The sequence below is a fragment of the Rhinolophus ferrumequinum genome, chromosome 9 (genome assembly GCF_004115265.2).
Source record: "Rhinolophus ferrumequinum isolate MPI-CBG mRhiFer1 chromosome 9, mRhiFer1_v1.p, whole genome shotgun sequence".
In the NCBI taxonomy this organism is placed as follows: Eukaryota; Metazoa; Chordata; class Mammalia; order Chiroptera; family Rhinolophidae; genus Rhinolophus; species Rhinolophus ferrumequinum.
Window position 1 is genome coordinate 35,805,452 of NC_046292.1, and position 20,474 is coordinate 35,825,925.

The following is a 20,474-nucleotide window of genomic DNA, read 5'->3' on the forward strand; positions in this document are numbered from 1 at the left end:
TCTTTTTTCCAAGCAGCTTTACTTTTCCAATTGAGTTTAGCTTATTTTTAAAGGTGATTGCTTTCCTGATCTCATACAATCTGTGGTGGTACACAGCGACCCCCAAATGGACCTGTTCAGGTTGCCTCAGTCTCAGCTTAGAACCAATCCCTAGGAGTTCTCTAAGGGGGAAATAATTGAGAGTTGTTTAATTATGGAGTAGTCCTCTGAGAGGCAGGAGAATTAATTTATTTCAAAGGAAAAACATACCTATTTCCGTGCTTTAAGTAAAGATGGGATGCTCGTGTCACCTGACTCTTTGATGAGGCCACACCAGGTTGAGAGCTGTATTTGTGGGTTTGATTGATTTTTCTGTTCTATCCAATTCAGCATTAGAATGTCACACATTTACTCCTTTCTCGATGGACACCCTGACCTTGAAATGAGAAAGACACTTTTCTTTCCTCTACAGTTTTCTTGAAATCCAAACTTCCCCAAGAGCTTAGGATCAACTCATCAGCCATCCATTCTGCATTTTTTTCCTTAAATATTCCATGAAGCCGTTGGCATTTCCCAAAAGACTAAATGGACCCAGCTTTTCTGATCTCAGAGTGCACCCCGGGCCCATCACGCCGTGAGAAGCAACGCTTTGTCTAAGTGGATCTTAGAGACAAGGAACATTGATTACTTTCTGTCTGTGAGGAGCCAGTCTGCCTCCTTCCCTTCTCACTATTCTTTTCTCATCCCCTCACCCACCCCGTGCTCACCCTGCATCAAAACGCTGCAAACGCATTTGTACCCAGCAGTAACATGGGCTTCCGAGGCACTGTAGGATTCAACATGCACGACGCCACGGCTGAATCAATAATTTCCATTCTCTACTACGAATGAAAATTTAATGTGCAAACCTGGGGATTTCAGCCCTTTCATTAAAGCAGTTTATTTGCCATACTAAAAAATTAAGTTTGAGTGATAGGTTCCTTTATTAACTTTTCTTCCCTTTCCTAAAGGGACATAGTGTTTAAGGTAAAAATCATATTAAAGGGGAGAAAGAAAAGCAAACCTTTTTTGTGTGTTGTTAATAGTCTCATCATTTATTAATTTTTACAAATTGCTTTTCTGCCTTTCAGGCCACTGTTTACTTCTTCTGCTTCAGTTTGCTTTGATAAGTGACATGAGATTTATCTCTCTATTCTGACTCCCATGAAGGAATAGATGACTTGCTTAGTTGGAAAAAACAAGTATCTTCTTTAGAAACATGCATTACAGAGATCTCCTCAGAACCATCTAGTACAAGTTTGCAAACTTCAGTCAAGTTTGTCTCTCCTTTCCATATTTATGAAGCATTTTTGGAGTGCTTCATGCAAAACACACTACTTTAAATGTAACGCACAACATAGATGCAGGCAAACCAAGAGTTAATTCCTAAGCTTTGCCGGTTAATGATTAACAACTAGATTCAGAGATAGTTCTGGAAAGCCCTCAGGGATACTGGAGACTATAGTGAGGGGACAGCTAGCTTTCTTCAGCTACTGCTGATTGTTTAAGCCCAGATTTTTGCTACATCTTCCCATTGTTCAATGGAAACTGAAATCTAGATTTTTATTTTTTTTTATGCCAAATCTCCCAATTTCCAAAGGGTAGATGCCAACTCACAAAATTTTAAAGGATTATGTACGTGGGCCAAACAAAACTTAATAGTTGACCTGTGGGCAAGCAGTTGGCAGCCTCCGAACTCAAATTTAAATACACAAACACTGTTTTGCTGATTGGAAGTGAATGACTCATTACTCATTTGACACTGCACACACGTGGTTTACACTCCCTGGGCTGCTACTTGAATGTGCCCACAAATGATGGTTCCTTGTTAACAAATATTCATTTCCCCCTTATCAAGAGGGATGTAATATACGGAGGGTGTGTAGAGGACAAGACCAGGCCTCTGTCCTCAAGGAGAAGACCATCTAGACATAGACACAGGAAGAGCATGACTCCTAAGTGAGCCCCTGTGTAGTGTGGATGACTACAGATACAGGTTGGTGCAAAAGGAATTGCAGGTTTTGCATTTATTTTTAACCTGGTAAACCACAATTACTTTAGCACCAACCTAATAACTTGCCTATCTGGAAAAAACAAGTGTCTTCTTTGGAAGCATGCATTAGAGATCTCCTCGGAACCGTCTAGTCCATGTTTGCCAGCATGTGACTGCAGAGGATTTGTTCTTTGGATTATACCTGCGTTAGTGGGAGAAAGTGGCCAGGTTCCCAGCACTCCTCTTGGATTGAGGCTCAGAGAGATGACGTGACTTGTCCAGAGGCACATAAGTAGCCAGCAGTGGCACTAAGTTAGCGTCCAAACAAACGTTCTGTGAAGGATTCTGTCAGAAGAAGAGCTGCTTAATATGTGACCATGAACAGGAAAGAAACTAATAATAATAATAATAATAATAATAATAATAATAATAATGCTTACATTGAGTATTTACTCTGTGTCCAACACTATGTTAACTCCCTTACATGCTTAATAGCATTTAATCCTTGAAACATCCCTAGGGCTAGATGTTTTATACATAGCAGCTCTAATTCTTAAAATAGTCCTGCGAGGAGGTGCTATTTATACAGATGAGGAAACTGAGGCCAAAAGGGGTTAAGAGACTTACCCATGATCACACAGTTGGTAGTGGGATTTGGAGTAACGAAAAATGTTCGAAAAGAAACTCTGGCAGACAGTCGTACACGTCGGAACGTCACAGTGCCTGTTCAGCAGCACCTGCACTCTGTGAGTGTGTGGCTGTGCATTTGACTCTGCGCAAACACGGGTTATACTCCCTAGCATGGGAATGAGATATAAAAAGCAAACAAATGAACTGTATGTCTCCTCCCGGTTCTTTAGTAAACAGACTTGGGGTTTGGGGCTTCTGCCATCAACCTGGCCACAGACGTGACTTCAGTTAATTTCTTCTCGGACCGACCCCTGAATTCCAGGCTCTGTGTTAGGTCCTGGGATTTAGTTGACAGAGAAATGGCAGTGCCCTGGAGATTCTCCCATCCATGTGTGTCATACAGGCATGGATTTACATTATCTGGCCTGCCAGAAAAGCCTGGCTCCCCACTTGAGAAACTGGGTCTTTTCCTAGCATTTCAACCCTGAGCCCAGTGGAGATGATTTGCCCCACTTAGGAATTTGGGAGTGCTGTTTGTTAGGGGTTTTTTTTTTTCCCCACTTGTTTCCAAAATCGATCACTTTAGACTCTGGAAAGCGTTGGAAACGGCTGTGGATTCTAGAAAATGATTCCCAGTACTCCTTACCCCACACCAATGCCTGTCCCAGTCCTAAACCTCTCCATCGGGTGCAAAATAGTAGCTTCTGAGTTTGCACTATAATTCCACCCTCTTACGAAGAAGCACGCTGTGGAATCCAGTTGCCGTGGTCCAGCTCTTCATTGCATTAATTAGGAACAAAGAAAATTAGATGGTTCTGTAGTACTTTGAAAGAGGGATCCATTTACCTACAGTTTGCATTCGTGTTCAAGTTACACTGAGCACCTTCAGAAAAAAGTGATTCAAAGTGGGATTTGAGGGTTTGAAATCACTCCCATTAAAACTTGTACCGTAGTGGGACCCCTGCTTGATTGGACTTTACCTAAATTTGAGAAGTAGGATTAGATAAGTGTTCTCTGCTCTGCCTCCGGAAGCTCCTGTCTCATACGGGATACAGACATGCAAAGGATCAACGCGTGGGGTGGTCATGGGGCCACAGGGGTTCCAATTTGATTTGGAGGGGGTGTGGGGAAGTGGGGATTGACGTAAGGTTTCAGCAGGAGAGGGACTCAGTCAAAGTAAAGTTCTAAGAAGGTTCATCTGGCAATGATGTGTCACTTGGGATGTTTGATGAATGAAACGAGCAGCTTGCAGGCTGCTGTGGTAGGTTTTTGTCAGCATTAGATAATGGTTTTCTTCAGCTCTGTTGGGAGCTTTTTTACTCATTTTAAAAGCAAGACATGCTTATTTATGAATTATTTGGAAAATGCATTATCATATAATGAAGGCACCATCAGCCATTTCCAACTCAATGCGGTTACTATTTACACATATATATATATTTCCTTCTCTCTTTTTCATTGCATTACATGTTTGCAAATGATTTTATGTCTTTTTTTATAATTGCATTAAGCTATTACTCAAATTATAAAACTATGACTTTAAGTAAAACATTCCCAGAGCGCAGCTCTTAATGCAAACTGGAGGTGTGAGTGATTTCAGGACTAGGTCAGGAATGAGGGGACAAAAGGGCTGTTTCTGCCACTCAGTGAACCCAAGAGAGTTGGCACTCAGTCAGGAGAGGGGGTGAGAGCATAAGAAAGAAGCTTTATCATGAGGCAGCAGCCAGCTCCAGAGGGAGCAGGACTAGAGAAGGGAAGGTGTGTGAGTGAAGGCTTTTCAAAAGGAAAAAAACCTCCCTTCTCCAGGAAGGAAAGGGACAGACAGCTCTTTATTCCAGCCTCTCTGTGCTGTGATGCTGCTTAGCCATCTCTCCATTTTCACTTGATCCTTCTAAATGGCACTAATGGCTCCTCCAGGGGATCTGTCCACACTTGAGTTTTGCAGGTTCCAGTTTGCCCCTCCCGCTTCTTTCTCTTGCCAGAGGTCACCAGGGAGCTGTACCTCCCTCCTCCCCCAGCACCCACCTGCCTTGCTACAGGCCTCCATTCCGCTGAGGCATCTTTTCTTTGCACTTGGCATAAGCAATTATTTCTCCTATCACTGCTCTTAATGCTGCCCGGAGAGTTAGCAGATCATTTTTTGCTGACGGATATCACCCCACCCAGAAATAATAGACTCCCTCCCTCAGTCTTGTTAATAATAAAGAGGCATTTTTCTCTCCTCCCCCATTACGGCTATAGTCAGAGCCAGTGCAGGAGCTCTTTCCTGCCGAGGTCAGCAAGGGCGACTGGATCACTGAATCTCCAAGGAGCCAAGAGAGGGCACGTGGCAACGCCAGTAGAAACTGGAGACCCATTTACCCAGTTGTACCAAGCTGCTGTCTCTCTCCTGTGAGAGATTCTGTCTGGCTGCTGTGCTTCCCAGTGCTCTGTGAACTTCCTTTGAGTGAATAATTTCAGATACAGTGATAGGAGTTGGAGAGATAGTTCCCCTGTTCTGTCTGTAGTGAGATCGATATGATCCCAGTATCTAAAAGGTCCTCACAGTGTCCTGTATCTTGATCACAAAAGAAAACTGGGCAGATCCAGGTTGGGAGGACACCTAGCTTTTCAGAAGTGTGTGGAATGGAGTTTGGGGGCTTTAGCGGTCTACAAGTGTAAAAGCAATCAACAGTGTGTCGCGAGCTGCTTAAAAAAGAAAGTCAGCACACCTTGGCTGTGTTAGGAGAATTGTGGGTTTCAGGTCACAGGAAATAGCGGTCCTTTCTTGTCCACTCTAGTGAACCCATCTCTGCTGTCTGGTGTCCCCTTCTCAGCTCTGCGGTTTTAAAAATCCTGACACTCTAAGGGTTGTCCAGAGGCAAATGACAAAAACAACAAAGACAGTGCTCCACTCACATATTCACTCTTTAATGGGTGCGTTTCCATTCTCCAGGGGGGAAAAAAAAAAACGTCTGCAGTGACTCTAAAGCTCAATCTTGTATTTCAAGAATCTGGGGAGAGAACCTATGTAGCTATCGGGGTAGAACATTTGCCTTGTGTGATAGTGAGTCCCTGATAGTGAAAGGTATTCAAATGGAGTCATTAGGGAATAGGTAGAAAGGATTCCTATACCAGACTGGAGTCTGACTGAGCGAAACTCAAGGTCCCTTCTAGCTCTGAAATGCTGTAACTTTATGTCATTTCTGGGCCTCTAGCTGTTCTGTCCAATATAATAGCCACATGTGGCTATTAACATTTAAATTTAAATTAAGATTAAATAAAATGAAAAGTTCAGTTCCTCAGTCCCACTAGGTATGTTTGAAGTACTCAGTAGCCATATGTAGCTAGTGGCCACTATGTTGAACAGCACAAATCCAAAATATGTTCATGATTCCAGAACGTTCCATTGGGCAATGCTGGCCTAAAACATCAGTAGCCCTGAAGATAAAGAATCACTTCTCTGTGGTTACTATGAAGCCCCAGGGTGAATCAGCTAGCCTATCAAAGATCATAGCTCACATCCAAGTTCCCCTTCTTGTTATCCAGTCAAAAGAGCTCTGAGTTAAGATGGAGCGTCAAGTCCCAGCTCTGTCAAAAACTACCAGGATGGCCTTAGGAACTTACTTTACTTCTCTGGACTCATTTCTTCATCTGCAGAATGGTTCCTTCCAGCTCTAACAGTCTAACTAATAAAATATTATAGCATGATCTTTCCAGCTTGGTAACATTCCAGGGAAATGGCAGTTTGTGCCAAGCACGCGGCTTTTATTTCACATTAGCGTGGCATAGTGGAAAGATCCCAAAACATGGAGTCACGTCTTAGTTTGGCTAGTGTGACCTTGGACAAGTACTTTACTTCACTGAGGCAGCGTTTGTCATCTGGGAAATAGAAGTAGTAATTTCTCACTTACAGGTAATCATGGTTTACAGTGGGTGCTCAAATAATGCTCCGCAGAATGAAGATGACAGTGAATAGGGTTACTCCTAAGGTGAAAATTACATAAGGAGAGGAGAAGACATTTTTCCATCTGTGTTTCAGAGACGCATAGGAAAATAAAGAAGTCTGAGTCTCACAAAGCCTCAGGCAGCATACACAAAAGGCTTTGTATAGTGGACAGGATTATGGAGCTTTCAGGTGGCCATAGTAATCTTATCAGTCTTTCATAAAGCAAGAGTCAGGAGTTGCTGTTTAGTGAGGAGACTGAGTATCTAAAGCCCTGAGTCTGAGACCAGCTCTTCCACTAATCAGGCCGGGAAACTGTTAGCCCATCTCTCCCTTTTGGGGGCCACTAGACAGACAGCGAGATCTTGTACTAAGGAAGCCCCCTTGATAATTTAATGGACTTTTGAAAAGAAGTTGTGAAGCATATGAATCAACCACCACACCATTTTTTAAAAAGACATATTTATTCACCCTACTGTGTGCCAGAGACTCTCATGATATTCTTGGATACTCTTCAATTCCCTGTAGCTCCTTCTCCACATGAGAGTCAGCCCCTGGGAAAGGAGCTAAACTTCATTGCATACGGTATGTTTATTATACATTTTCACTTCAATTCGTAGAGGATTTATTCAGTACCTGCCCTATGTAAGGCTTTGAGATGTTGCCACAGGGGGTCTGCAGAAGCCACCAGAATGCTCAGACTATAAGGGCAGATGCAGTGTTAGCACAGATGGCCGTGATGGGAGGCAGGATATGATAGCTGCTGCCATTGAAATGTGTGTCATCTGTAGAGCCCAAGGAAAAAGCAGTCATTTGTGCCTGGGCCTCTGGTGGAGGCAGCATTCAGGCTGGGCCTGGAAGGACGGGTAGGAGTTCGTTTTGCTTGGATGGTGAACAAAGAGCAAGAACAAAGACATGGGAGTAGAAACGTTCAGCGCATAGTCACCTTTTTTGTTTGAGCTGAGGCCTAGGGTACATGGAGAGGTTAGTAGGAAAGGAGAGGTTGGGCTGGATCCCAGAGGGCCTTGGATGCTCAGGGAAGGGATTTGAACTTCCACAGCAAGGTGCTAGAGGACCAGTGACGGTATTTGGGCGGAGAGAAGTAGCACTTTCAGAACTCCCCTAGATACGTTGGCATCCGATTTTGCACCTGATAAAAGAATATCATGTATAGGTGACAGGTGGGGGAAGTATGAGGAGTTGGGCCACATAAGCCGACACCTGTCCTGCCTGTGGGCAAAGCTGCAGCCGCAGGCAGTGGGGTAAGCTGATCCTCACAATCAAAGCCGTGGTTTCCAGGAGCCAGCTGGCTTTTTTCTTCTCTCCCTGCCCTTGGAGGTGGGATTGGAGGTCCCTGGGAGGGTTGATCTGAGAAGGCCCTGGCAGCACCAGAGTCTGTTCTCCTGGTCTCTTTCTAGTGGATGTCCCCCAGGGATCTGTATGCTCTGGGGAGTTTGTGCTCACTCAGAATAGGGTGTTTCAACTGATTGGGAAAAACCTGCGGCCTGATTTTCTGAAATGATCAGTCTCTGTGTGTGTGTCCTCTGCCAGACTAATAGTCCTACAGGTCAGGGACTATTGTATTCATCTCTGCACCCCTGGCGTCTAAGACTTGACTCCATAGCAATTATATCAAAGCCGTTATTTATTGAGCACTTCCTGTGTGCCAGGCATTGTGCCTCGGAATCTTATATGCATTAGCTTGCTGAACCCTCAAAAATCTCTGTCAGAAAGCTTCTAAACTAGGTTATTTAAATGATGCAGGTCAGAAAGGTTAAGTGACATACCCCAAGGTCACACAGCTCGTAAGTAGTCAGGGTTTACATCCACATCTCTCCAACCCCAAAGCCCTTGCTCGTAACTAACTCTGTTCCCTTCCCATGTCAGAATAGATGGTCAACTTCAGTTAAGGGAACATAACCGAGAACTTCCTTGGAGGCGTCTACCTCAGAGTCCAGTTGCCTAGTACTCTAACCAGTACCTATCAGTGGGACCCACACGATAAGGGGTTATGAGAAGAGGAAGGATACTCCTAGTGTGTGAAGCTAACATAGAAACAAAAGGATGAACGCTACGGGGGAGACAGGTTTGAACTCAGTAGGAGGAACTGTCTAAATAATCAGTGATGGTGCAGGATGGCTCATGGGGTAGTGAGCTTCTTGTCCTTGGCAATGTGTAAATGGGTAGCCCGCTGTCTTGGATCCTGCCCAGAATGTTTGAGGCCACTTCTAGCACCAAGTTTCTGTGAAGCAGGTTTCAAGGATAGTGCTTCCGGCTGGGATCACCAACATCACCTGTCACCTTTATGTCCTCTTACCATGAACCGTTTTGTGAATAGAATCCTGAGCTCATGAAAACATTCAGTCAGTGATAGAGGTCCTCATTGAAATTCGAAGGGGCCCAACAAATGCCACCTCTGTTTTCCACATCCAAGTTCTAAACCTATTGAGAGATGAGGCAAAAGAGAAAAGCATATGGTATCCTCGGGTCGTCTTTATTACTGATTAAGGCCCGGATTGATTCCATGGACACACTGGGTTTCCTGACGCCACACTTTGACACACTGACATACCCTGTCACAGGTGCTGGAGGTGCACAGGCCTCTCTATAGGAGAGCACAGAACTTAGAGCCTGGAACAGAAAGCGCACTTCCGGCTGACATCTGGCTCCCAGAAGGCAGGAAGCGGGCAGTATCTGAGGCTCACATGCCCATTTCCTGTATTGAAGCCTGTTCAGAGCAGCCATTCCACTTCCCCTGGAGAAGAGAGGGAGAAGAGGTACAAAGAGGCCTGGGCTGTTATTACTCCAGGGGGCTCCCTCCACAGGGAAGGAAACACTAGAGTAGGAACTAAGTACCCCCAGCAGGGACACCCCCTGCATCACACTCTTCATTTGTTTGCTTATTTCCCTCACCGGACTGTGGGGTCCTGGACTCAGAGACACTCAGCCCCCAGCACAGGGCCTGGCTCCCAGAAAGTGTTCAGGAAGGGAAGGAATGAAGGAAACGCTCATCTTCTAATACCAGTGTTTTCCTGAAGGAGCACCTTCCCAGGGCAGAGAAGGATGCCTTTTCCTTTCATTTTTATCCTCCTCATAACAGCCGAGATCCTAGCTTTATCACATTTTCTAAGTCCTTTCCCGTTTCTGTACCATGGCAGGTCACACAGGGGTGAGGTTTTGCCTGACGATTCAGGAAATGTTTCTCCCCAGGCCATGCTTTTCCTCCCACCATGCCCAGGCCAAGCCCTGGCTGTGAACCGGTGAAGGAACCTGAGTGCTGTGTGGGAAGGGGCAGCCCCCACCCTGGTCCTGCTGCCCCATCTCTGAGGAATGACACTGCCTGCTTTGCCACGTTGGTGAGAATCACTGACAGCAGCCTTGTGAAGTCACTTCGGAAAACGCAAAGTACTTTGTGGATGTGGCCCAGTAGAATCTGTAAGAATGTGCTGGAGGAAATTCACGGCAGGGAAGTGGTAAAGGATGATCCAGACGCCACCAGGCTGACAGAGGAGCGCAGTGCCCCTCTAGGCACTCCTGGATAGCGTTCCAGGTGTTCGCTTGTGTGGTAAAATTGAAAAGTGTGTTCCAATAGGGGCTTGAGCCTCAGGCTGGTCAACAAAGGCCTGTATGACTCATTACATAATCGTGTTTACTAAGTGTCTACTAAATTCTAGGTATGCACTAGACACATTCGATCTATTGTCTCAGTTCTTTACAATAACCCATCACAGGAGAATTGCCCCCCTTTTTACCAGTAAAGAAATTGAGATTTACCGAGCACGAAGTACTTGCCTAAGGCCACATAGCTAGTGAGTACTGGAGACAGCCCCCAGTCAGGGTGCATAGGTCCATGCTGCACTGTGACTCTTGTGAGGGTGGAGTCACTGTGAGCCTGCAAGGATGGAGCGAGATGGGGATTTGGGGTGGTCTGCACATCTTCCCTCAAGACCATTGAAAAGTACACCATTCACCTTCACCTGCCTTTGGGCCGCCCAGAGAAAGAAGAGTGGCCTCCCCACTCCCAGCTCTGTCTGAGTTCCAAGAGCAAGATCAGTGCTGGCCTAGAAAGGCCAGTCTTGTCTTCAGAGATTCTGGATGAGTGAAGCAAGCGGGGTCTATGAGCTACAGCAAGGAGTTCTCCAGGGTGCTGCCTCCAGCGTTGGAAGCCCCAGGCTCGAGGCCGCTGGCTCAGTGGGCCTTATAAGCCAGCCATGCCTGACTCTCTGCAGGAGCTGAAAAGTGGAATGTTTTAGAAATGTTTCACCCTAACAAAGGGCAGTGAGGACTTAATAAATATATGAGGAAATATGAAAAGTTTAGATACAGGCAGGGATGAGTATTTTGGATATTGAAGATAGGAAGAACCTTTTTCTGTCATTTTTGCCCACTCCTGCTTCTACAGGTTTCCTGGACAGGAGACTAAGAGAATAGACTTAAGGTTCCAAATAGAGGAGAAAAACTAAGCAGCAAGAATTAGGCTTGGTAGAGAGTAATCGAGGTGTTATTCACCTTTGGGATTTGTTGCTGCTCTGTGGCTGGGGTGTGTCTCTCGGGATCTAGAGCAGTAATTCTCCCTGACTGAAATTCTGCCTCTGTCAGAATCATCTTTTGAGGAATTAGTTTTGGTTGTGTCATTGACTTTCCAGAGCCAGCTCCTTTTCTCTAGCAGGTCTGTCCTAACCTGCTCCCCTCTGTACCCCAGCTCTGGCTGCCCAGAACTAATGGGAATGAAGGTCGTTACTGTCCATTGAGCTTTATTGGGTGCCAGGCAGGCACTACACCAAGCCCTGGACTTTCATCTGCTCGTCGGTCCTCACAATAGAGGAGGGATATCATCAGCCCACTATTCTGTGATCCGTACCACCTGTCTTACCACCAGTCTCACCTCAGCTCTGTCTCCTCTCTGGCCCTTTTAACCCTTAATCAAAGGGAGATCAGTCTCTCCCTTCTCCACGTTCCAGTTTCACGTACACATAGCCCTGGAAAAACACACATTTGTGGCATTGTGATAATTGACCCATATGTATACTCATCCATTCTTCCATTTAACTCATTTATTGAGTACCTTGCACGTGTTGTCGGTTGTACTCACTGCGTGTGGAGGTCCTTTGAGGCAAGAGGCCTTGGCTCATTGTTGCCTGCCGTGTACCCTCCGCATACAGCACTGCGCCTGGCTCACAGTCGTTCCTCAGGAAATATTTGATAAGAGAAGGCCTCTAAGTGATGTCTAGCCCTAGGACAGTCTTTCAGTACTTCCAACGCCAGACACTGGAGAATGGGAAACCTATCCCTTAGCTCTTAGATTCCTGGGGAAACACAGCTGTGATTCTGGAGGCTTAACTCTCAGCGATCCCCCCTTCATTCTCGGGAATCCAAGCTGTAATCAGCCATTAATGTCAAAATCCGTCATTATGATCTGTGGGTGTTCATTCACTCTTTCAGTAGGTATTGAGTACCCTGTAGATATCAGGCTCTGTGCTGAGAGCTAGAGCCACAGAGATGAATGAGACACACACATACAACCCAGGACCTCAAGATCAGCAGACTAGATGGAGGGATGGTGAATCAAGGTCAGAACAGGTTAAGTACCTTGACTGCAGTTCATGGAGAGCACTGCTGGGTGAGAGGGTTTTAGGAGGAGGTGAGATCAAGGAAAGCCGTCTAGAGAAGGTGGCTTTTGAGGTGAGCCTGAAAGAGTAGGATTTGGACCTGAGGAAGTAGGTGGAAAATTTTTCTCCATGAACAAAGGCACAGAGGTAGGAGGGTATGTTATAAGGGAACACAGAGGTCACTTAGACAATTAATTTGTCAGTAAGTGGCAGGGGTGAGACGAGGATGGTGACCCTCATTACCATGGACAGATCACTATTGTTTTATTTCTCTCTCCCTACCGCTTCCACCTCATGCCTAAAAGAGTTTTGCAAGGTTATAACCTGAAATATTTTGTCCCTTAGAGGACAAAAATAGGAGAGCCTTGTGTGGAGTGATACCCTGTCCAGGCAATCACATGGGGTTCTTGGTCCTTTATCCCCCACCCCCAAAAACTGCACACACAGGGGCGCTCCATGGGAAGGTCCTTCTGCCTGTCAACCGTGTGTTGGGAAGGAGTCTAGAAAGGCTGCCCATGAGTTTCTAAAAGATGCAGACACTGCTGACAGACTGCCTTGCTCCATTGGCAGGAGGACGCCAGTAAAGCAAATTAGGCACTCACATCATTTTATTTGTTGAGTGAACATCTATTTGTAGGTGTGGAACCCATAAAGGTACCTGGCATCTCTGTCATAGAAAGGGAGAGAGTGCCATGGTGAGGAGGTTTGCTCATCCCTCGTTGTTCTTTGCCAGACCCATTCTCAGATGCAAGGTCCACTTCTGAAGGTTTAGTTTTTATTGCTAAACATCCAGTTTAACATGTACAATTCCTTTTGCACACATGCTCTTGTGTGTACACAGTATGCACACACACATACACACACATACACTTACCCCTATAGTCTTAGCAAGTCTTCTGTATTGGTTACAGATTAAATAAAACTCCCAACTGAAAAATGCTAAAGCATATAGGTCCCTTCCTGTCCAACGTTGTCAGATGTGCTCTGAAATGACTGTTTTCATCATTTATTCTGAGCCATAACCGCCCCAGAAATAGCTTTAGCAGGAAAGTGCTTTTGTTAGACTAGCTGTAAATTATATTTCAAACGTCTGATGTTGTTTTCTTAAAAAATAAATAAGTAAGTGAAAGTCTAAAATTAATGACTGCTGGGGTTTGCTTTGCTTGTGTGTGCTGCTACAGATTTGGCTTCTTGCAGATGGAATTTCAGATCTGTTTACACTTCTGTGTTAGCTTTCGGTGCGGGGGGAGCAGTTGAGAGATCTGGGAGGACAAATTTACAAAGTCGAACTTATTATAAGCATCAGTGAGGCTCACTTTTCTCTCCTGCTGCCCTCTCCCTTCGTCCTTTCCACCGTGCCCTCATTTTGTTTATTGTGGTTTCATCTGCTCCGCCTCCAAGTTCGAAGGCAACTGGTTCTTGCAGATGTTATGACAAGGTCACATATCCAGTTTCCTGAGCAGATGTTCATTCAGCCCCATTTCACCAGCACTTTGTCATTCAGTGAGAGCAGACCTTGTGGGAACAGATTGAAGCAACACAAAGGATTCGACGTAAAAAGTCTTGCAGAGAACCTGATCGCTCTTCTGTGCTCAAGAGGAAAGGGGTGGGGGTGGGGAGGGTGGCAAGGAGAGAAATCTGCAGAGCAGAATTTCATGGGGGTTTTTTTGTTTTGTTTTTTTGTGAGGTTTTTTTTTTTTTGGTTTATTCAAAGATTATTATGTGTTGGATACAGTAAGTCATCTATACACCCACATCCAGGAGGTAAATCTTCAGAACTCCAAGCGTGGGTAGTTCAGCATTTAACAGCTGCCATACAGTAGCTATTTTGTTCTGCACTTAGAGACCCTTATCTGTGCATTTGTTTTAAGTTATCGTCAACTCTCCTTTTGTTCCTCTATTGCCGTTCTCCTGTTCTCATTACTATTACAAGAGTTAGCTAAAAATCTGAGCTCTTGAGTTGCTTACACTGACACCATAATTTAGAATGATAGGCGCTGTCACCTTGGTTATTGATTCAGTCTCTACTTGGAAGGTGTTGCCTATAATAGATTTAGCTCCTTTTGCCTTTTCCTAGGTCTCATATGCCCGTCCGAGCTCTGCCTCAATCAGGGACGCTAACCTCTACGTTAGCGGCCTTCCCAAAACCATGACCCAGAAGGAACTGGAGCAGCTTTTCTCGCAATATGGCCGTATCATCACCTCACGAATCCTGGTTGATCAAGTCACAGGTTAAGTGTTTCTTTGTCATTTCTTTCCTTGTGTCTCAGTGTCACCAGCCAGTGCCCTGTGACCCATAGGAGCAGAGGGGTGATGGTTACTTAGGGTGAAGGATATGGGTCAGGAGTAGACACATTTGTTTACGTAGGAGAAAGACATCTTTTCAATCAACGGCCCAAATTTAAAATGGGCCATCTCAGAAGGCAGGAGGTCTCCATCGTGGAAACTGTTCCAGCAGCAGCTAAACCACTTGGGAGAGCTGTGAAGAGGACTCAGACATCAGGTTGAGAGTGGGACTATATGACCTTCAAAGTCTCTTTCAACCCTCAACCAAGTCACATTACATTTGTGTGTGAAAAGAACTTGTATGTATAACTCTAGCTCCAAAGATAGCATCAGAGTTAGAGGGAACCTCAAACTGCCTCATTTCACACGAGAGGCAACAGGTCCAAAGTGGGGGATCTGACTTCTATCCAGGTAGTTCATAGCAGTGCAGAGATATGAACCCAGGATTCGGTACTGCAGCACTTTGTCCACAATAAAGAAAGGCAACCACCACCTCTCAGTATGGAATGTAAGGCACCTCACGTTGCATTTTTATGACCAAATGTTTTCACCTACTCCCAACTCGATCCCAATTTAAAACACCTGCTACGAGCAGTTCAGCATGTGCTTATCATTTGATTCATGCAACAAACCCTCACTGAAGCCGGCTGCGCCCCAGACACTGTGTAGAGGGACATGGGGGACCAGGGATGAAGGAGGCTCAGTCCCACCCTTACAGGACTCCAGTGTGATGAGTACCTGCGAGAGGCTGTCCAGTGTACCACGAGAGTCAGGAGAAGGTGTACTATGCCTGGCGGAGATTGTTGGGAAGGTTCCATCGAATATGCAATGTTTGAACAGGGTTTTGGAGGATGACTTGCAATTATTTGGCAAGAAGGGGGGATGGGGCATTCCAGGTGGATAGGATGTATCCTACAGCATAGGCAAATAGGGCACAGTTCAAGGCATGGAGTCAGGGAATAACACAACCTGTCCAAGGCATATCTGGCAGTTCAGCATGGCTGAACTGAGCAGGGCACTTGGGGTTGGATCATCAGGGGTGTTAAATGCCATTCCAAGAAGTCTGGACTTTACCTGTATGCAACGTGGAGCCATGGAAGGGTTATTGTGGGTTTTGTTTGTTTTTCTGTGTTTGGAGTGCGGGGTTGGCAGAGCAATGAGGAATAGATACCATGCACAAGGTAATTGAAAAGGGACAAAAAAATATAGAAGATGTTTTTAACGGGTGTAATGGGGTCATAGTTTGCTTTTCAAATAGAGTACTTAGCTGCTAGGTCTGGAGGACCCACCGGAGGGCCCACTGAGAACTCAAAACCAGACAGTTACAGCAACTAAAGGGAGATAGGACTGAGCAGGGCAGTGGTGGAGGGCTAGTAGTGACAGAAGTGACAGATGCCTGTGTTCTGTGGATGGGAGTCACCTATTCAGAGCCACGATGACAGAAATGCAGGCAAATGCATCTTGATGGTGAGAGAGATTCAGGGATGCAGGCTCAGCCCTGGACCCACTGGTGGGCTGACTCCCCACAGAACGTCCATGGGGCCCAGGATATGTCTTTCCGGAGACGTTTAGCAGTTTGGTTTGTTCACTCTTTATGAAGGCTCTTTCTCTTTCTCCAGGAGTGTCCAGAGGGGTAGGATTCATCCGCTTTGATAAAAGGATCGAGGCAGAAGAAGCCATCAAAGGGCTGAATGGCCAGAAGCCCAGCGGTGCTACGGAACCGATTACTGTGAAGTTTGCCAACAACCCCAGCCAGAAGTCCAGCCAGGCCCTGCTCTCCCAGCTCTACCAGTCCCCCAATCGGCGCTACCCCGGTCCGCTTCACCACCAGGCTCAGAGGTTCAGGTAGGTATGCCCACATGCCTACACACCTGGTCACGTGGGTACAGAGCGGGGCAAGGGCCAAGGCAGCTCACAGTCCTGAAGGATGGGGCAAAGATAAGAATCTTCACGCTTAGGAATCGCTGTACAAAACTAACCACCCCACACCAGCCTCAGTTTCCACTCCTATAAAATGAGATGACTGGATCCGATGCTCTTCCATGCCCCCCTTCCAACTTACCACTGTGACTGTGGTTGAACTTCAGATGCTTTGGTTAAAACAAAATTTCTGCGTTTACCCCAATAAGAAGGTTCATTTTCAACAAGAGTTAATCATAGAGGTGACCAGATTCAGCAGCTGCGACTTAAGGCTAAGACAGTATGGCTTTAATAATGTTACAGAAAGCAGTAGGTCAGGAGGCAGGTCCTTGCCAGAGAGAGTGGGTCCTCCTCTTCCTTCTGCAGGTGACGCTGCTGGGTTAGGGCGCAGGGGTACTTTCTTTTGCGTTAACTTCACTCTGACGGTTAAGTCCGCAGACTCTGGGAAGACGAGGAAGATTTTGTCCAAGCCTTATTGCTGTGTCCATCAGGTGCCCAAATCCCCAGGAAGCTCCTGGTGCCATGGGGGCGTTTCCTTTCTTCTGGGACATTTCTGAAATGCACCTTTCTTTCCAGGAAGGCCGTCTGACCTTGACCGGCCTCTATCATGCAAGTGATAAGAATATTCTTGACCTACCCATAATAATTCTAAATAATTATTTTTTTCCACCCATGTCCCAACTTCCGTTTCACGAAAGGGTTTTTCTCTTTTGTAAACATCACAAGGGAAGATAGTCAGCCCTTCCATCTGGCCACCAGGAGAAGAAAAACCAGTCTTTGTACTGTCCTCCCAGGCCCCGGGAATTTGAAATGGCTAATGATTTCATGAAGAGTCCAAGTCATCTAATTTTTATGTTGTGTGAGAGCACATGCAGTATTTATGTAAAAAGCCTTTCCAGCAGGCGTCCCATGGAGGAAGCTATGGTTACTACTGCCCCGTGGGGTGACTAGCATGTCCCATGCGAGGTGCTGAACATGAGGGAGATTAGCACATTATGGCAGTTTGCTGGGAGGTACTTCCAAGTTGTAAATAGTACCCTAATTTTTAAAAACTCTTAACTCCCAAACTCCTCCCACCCTCCAAATAACATGTGTGATAAGAAGATTTAGTTAATGTAGCTAGGCTAAGAGAAAAGATCCGTTCTGATATGCATTGTGTGTGTGCGTGTGTGTATTGTTAACCTGGCACAGAGACCTTTATTCACCAGTTTAGTTATAATAAAATGTGAACAACTTAAGAAGCCCCCTCTTTTTAACAATTTCACACACAATATAAAACAAAATATACACAAATGTTCTGCGAGATGGGGTACTGGGATTAATTCAGACCTTGAAAGAAAGGGAGATTCATTAGACACTTGCTTTAAACTCTAGCATTGACCTGAACGTGAATTACTTGTAATAGGAGGCAGGAAAGGGGGGAACTACTGCTGGATAGACTCCTAAGCATTGGGGAAAGTTGTTGAGCTTTTCTTCTTTGAAAATGGAGCATTCTTATTAATAGTTCCATTGAGTGATCTTGCCATCTGTGAGGCATTAACCCAGAGACCCTCCTTCTCTTTGCAGGCTGGACAATTTGCTTAATATGGCCTATGGCGTAAAGAGGTAATTAAAACTCCACAGATTGCCAGATGTCCGTGTTGGCACAGACTGGGGCTAGAATTTTTTTTTAATTCACTAACTTTACTTCTTTTTTTTTTTTTTTAATTCTTCCTTTTTCTTCCACCAGCATGTCAAATTCTTAATTTTAATTTCGGACCTCAGTTGGTTTTGTTTCTTTTAGGGCACACAAAGTGTGTTTGTGTGTTTCACTTTTCCTTTCATTTGCAGGTGGGCTTCTCCTATGGTTCAGGTGCCACAGCTACCAAACCCTTGATAATCTGGTCCTCCGAGTGGTTCCCCTAGGGGGAAGGCTTTGACTCTGCCAGCTGATTTTGCAAACTTGCAGAGCAACTGTTTTGCATTAGCAATGCCAAGATTCAGTTAAGAGGGCAGATTCCAGCAAATCAAAATTAGAACATTTTGCTAATCATGGTTGACAATCTTATGATTGTCAGTGGAAAAATTAGATTTTGGACTAGCAGCCCTGGCCAAGCATGAATAAATGCATGGATGACCTTCTGCCTCGCCTCCAACCACCCTGCCAGTGTGCTTTTCAGGGCACAGCCTGAGAATGCAGTGTATCTGTGTGCACCTCAGCCAGGGTTGTTATTGTTTTCGTTACAGGTTTTAAGAGTTATTATAAATCCTCCCTTGATTATCTTTGTATGTGTGTTTTAAACTTGCTGTTTTGTTCACTTAAAACCTGTTTGTGAGGTCGGGAGCTCAAATAGAGTCAAGGCGTTTGGGGCTCTCTGAATGCAGCCACAAGGGTACCCAAACCTAATCTTAAAGCTGAATCTCAGGAGGTTGAGTGTGTTATGTCACTGTGTCCATGAGATTCCCAAATGTGCTTTTGATAAGCTCCACTGAGCTGCTAGCAACATAGCATCTTCATCATCCTGCTCAGTAGAGCTGCACACTTTAATTCCCCTTCCTACAGTTAAGGGAAAGAGATGTGGTCTTTAATAGTCCGCGTCATACCCCCTATATGAGGCAGTTCTTGCACCACTTGGCCATGCATGGTAAGTACCCCGATCCTGGAAACAGGCACACAGTGGAGGAAGTAACTTGACTGCAGACTCCACTATCAGAGCGCCAGCCTCTCCAATCTCAATCGCGGTACCAGGGAGTGAATTATCCCCACGTGTCTAGCATACTGCTTGCCTATTCCCACGTATTTTACATCTTTCCCAGCTCTGTCCCTACCTTTGCTCCTGTCAAACTTCAGTGAAGTGGCACCAAATATTATGAAGAGAGAGATGCTTATATATAGATAAGGCCAGGGAAGTCCCAGCAGCAGCATGTGTGCAGCCACGTTCTCTAATTCTCCAGCCATAGTAAACATCACCAGTTGACAAGAGCATTCACTCTCTTTTCCTATTAAACCCAGATTTGGACCCAGAATATTTCCTACTAAAGTGCTCCAGGTAACCATTACCAACTAGAGCTGAAACCTCTTTGCTGACCCTGACTTTGGCCTTATCATGAATACTTAACTGTTCTCTACCTCTAAACGGAAAAGAGTTAATTCAGTTGGAAGAGAAAAGATTGAGAAGACAGTCTTCAAAAATAATGCAAACAACAATTAGACGTGGATTTGCCCTTCTAGAATCTGTATAATGATGTTTTTTGGTTTGGTCTTGTTATTTGTTTTTAAGCAAGAGAGAAGATTGTCTTAGTGAATAATACCAAAAACAATGTCTATTGAATTATGTTTAGCATATCTTCAGCAGCCACTTGATTATCTAAATTCTCAGTGCAGTACTTTTCTTGCACAAGGCTTTCAAATTTCCAAGAATATATGCATATTTTTAAAACAGTCCTAGAACGCTTGGCCCCATTCTCTTCCCCAGTTTTTGCTTCCTTTCCTTCTCCTATTCCCCGCTTCAGAAAAAATATATATATATTAAAATCAAGATACTAGTCATGGTATAGGTCAAAATCCCTGTATAAGTTTGGTATAAACCAAACTGTTAACAAATATTGTTCTGCTGTAGGCACTGGCAATCTAATTGTTTCATCTCATGCATCCGTCATGAATCATACATGGATGTATTTTATCAGACAGTGAATAGAATCTCAAGGGTTGTTTTTCTTTTGAAGATTACATGAAAACTGAGAATATTTTGAAGCCAAACACAAAAGTAGTTGTAATAGGGCAAATAACAGTTTTCTACTTTCCTAATGTACAGCGATTCAAGATACATAAATGCACAAACCCCTTGAAATCTCATTCCTGTAACACTTAGAAATGAATTCCAGATAATACAGCATCAAGGAGTGATACATCGTCATCGTTATTGCTCAGGGGTGTTTGGGGGAACTCTTTTAAATAAATGCTAAATGAAACATGAGCCACCCATCTGCTTAATAACAAGACATGTCTGTTCATTCTCATGTATCTCCGTCCTCAATAATATCAAGAGATCTTTGACAACCATAAGTCAAGGGACTGCAAAGATGGTAGACTTGAGCACTTCTAGGGCTATCC

The 20,474-nt window shown here is 44.9% G+C and overlaps 1 protein-coding gene across 16 annotated transcripts in view; it reads left to right on the top strand.

Annotated features, from left to right (window-relative positions):
- Positions 1-20,474, top strand: part of ELAVL4 (ELAV like RNA binding protein 4) — a 145,695-nt gene that overhangs the window by 121,689 nt on the left and 3,532 nt on the right. For all 16 annotated transcript variants that reach the window (XM_033115374.1, XM_033115386.1, XM_033115376.1 and 13 more), the window contains 3 exons: positions 14,253-14,406; positions 16,081-16,306; positions 17,948-17,986. In XM_033115374.1, coding sequence (XP_032971265.1) covers positions 14,253-14,406; positions 16,081-16,306; positions 17,948-17,986 — 419 coding nt within the window. The remainder of the gene's footprint in view (positions 1-14,252; positions 14,407-16,080; positions 16,307-17,947; positions 17,987-20,474) is intronic.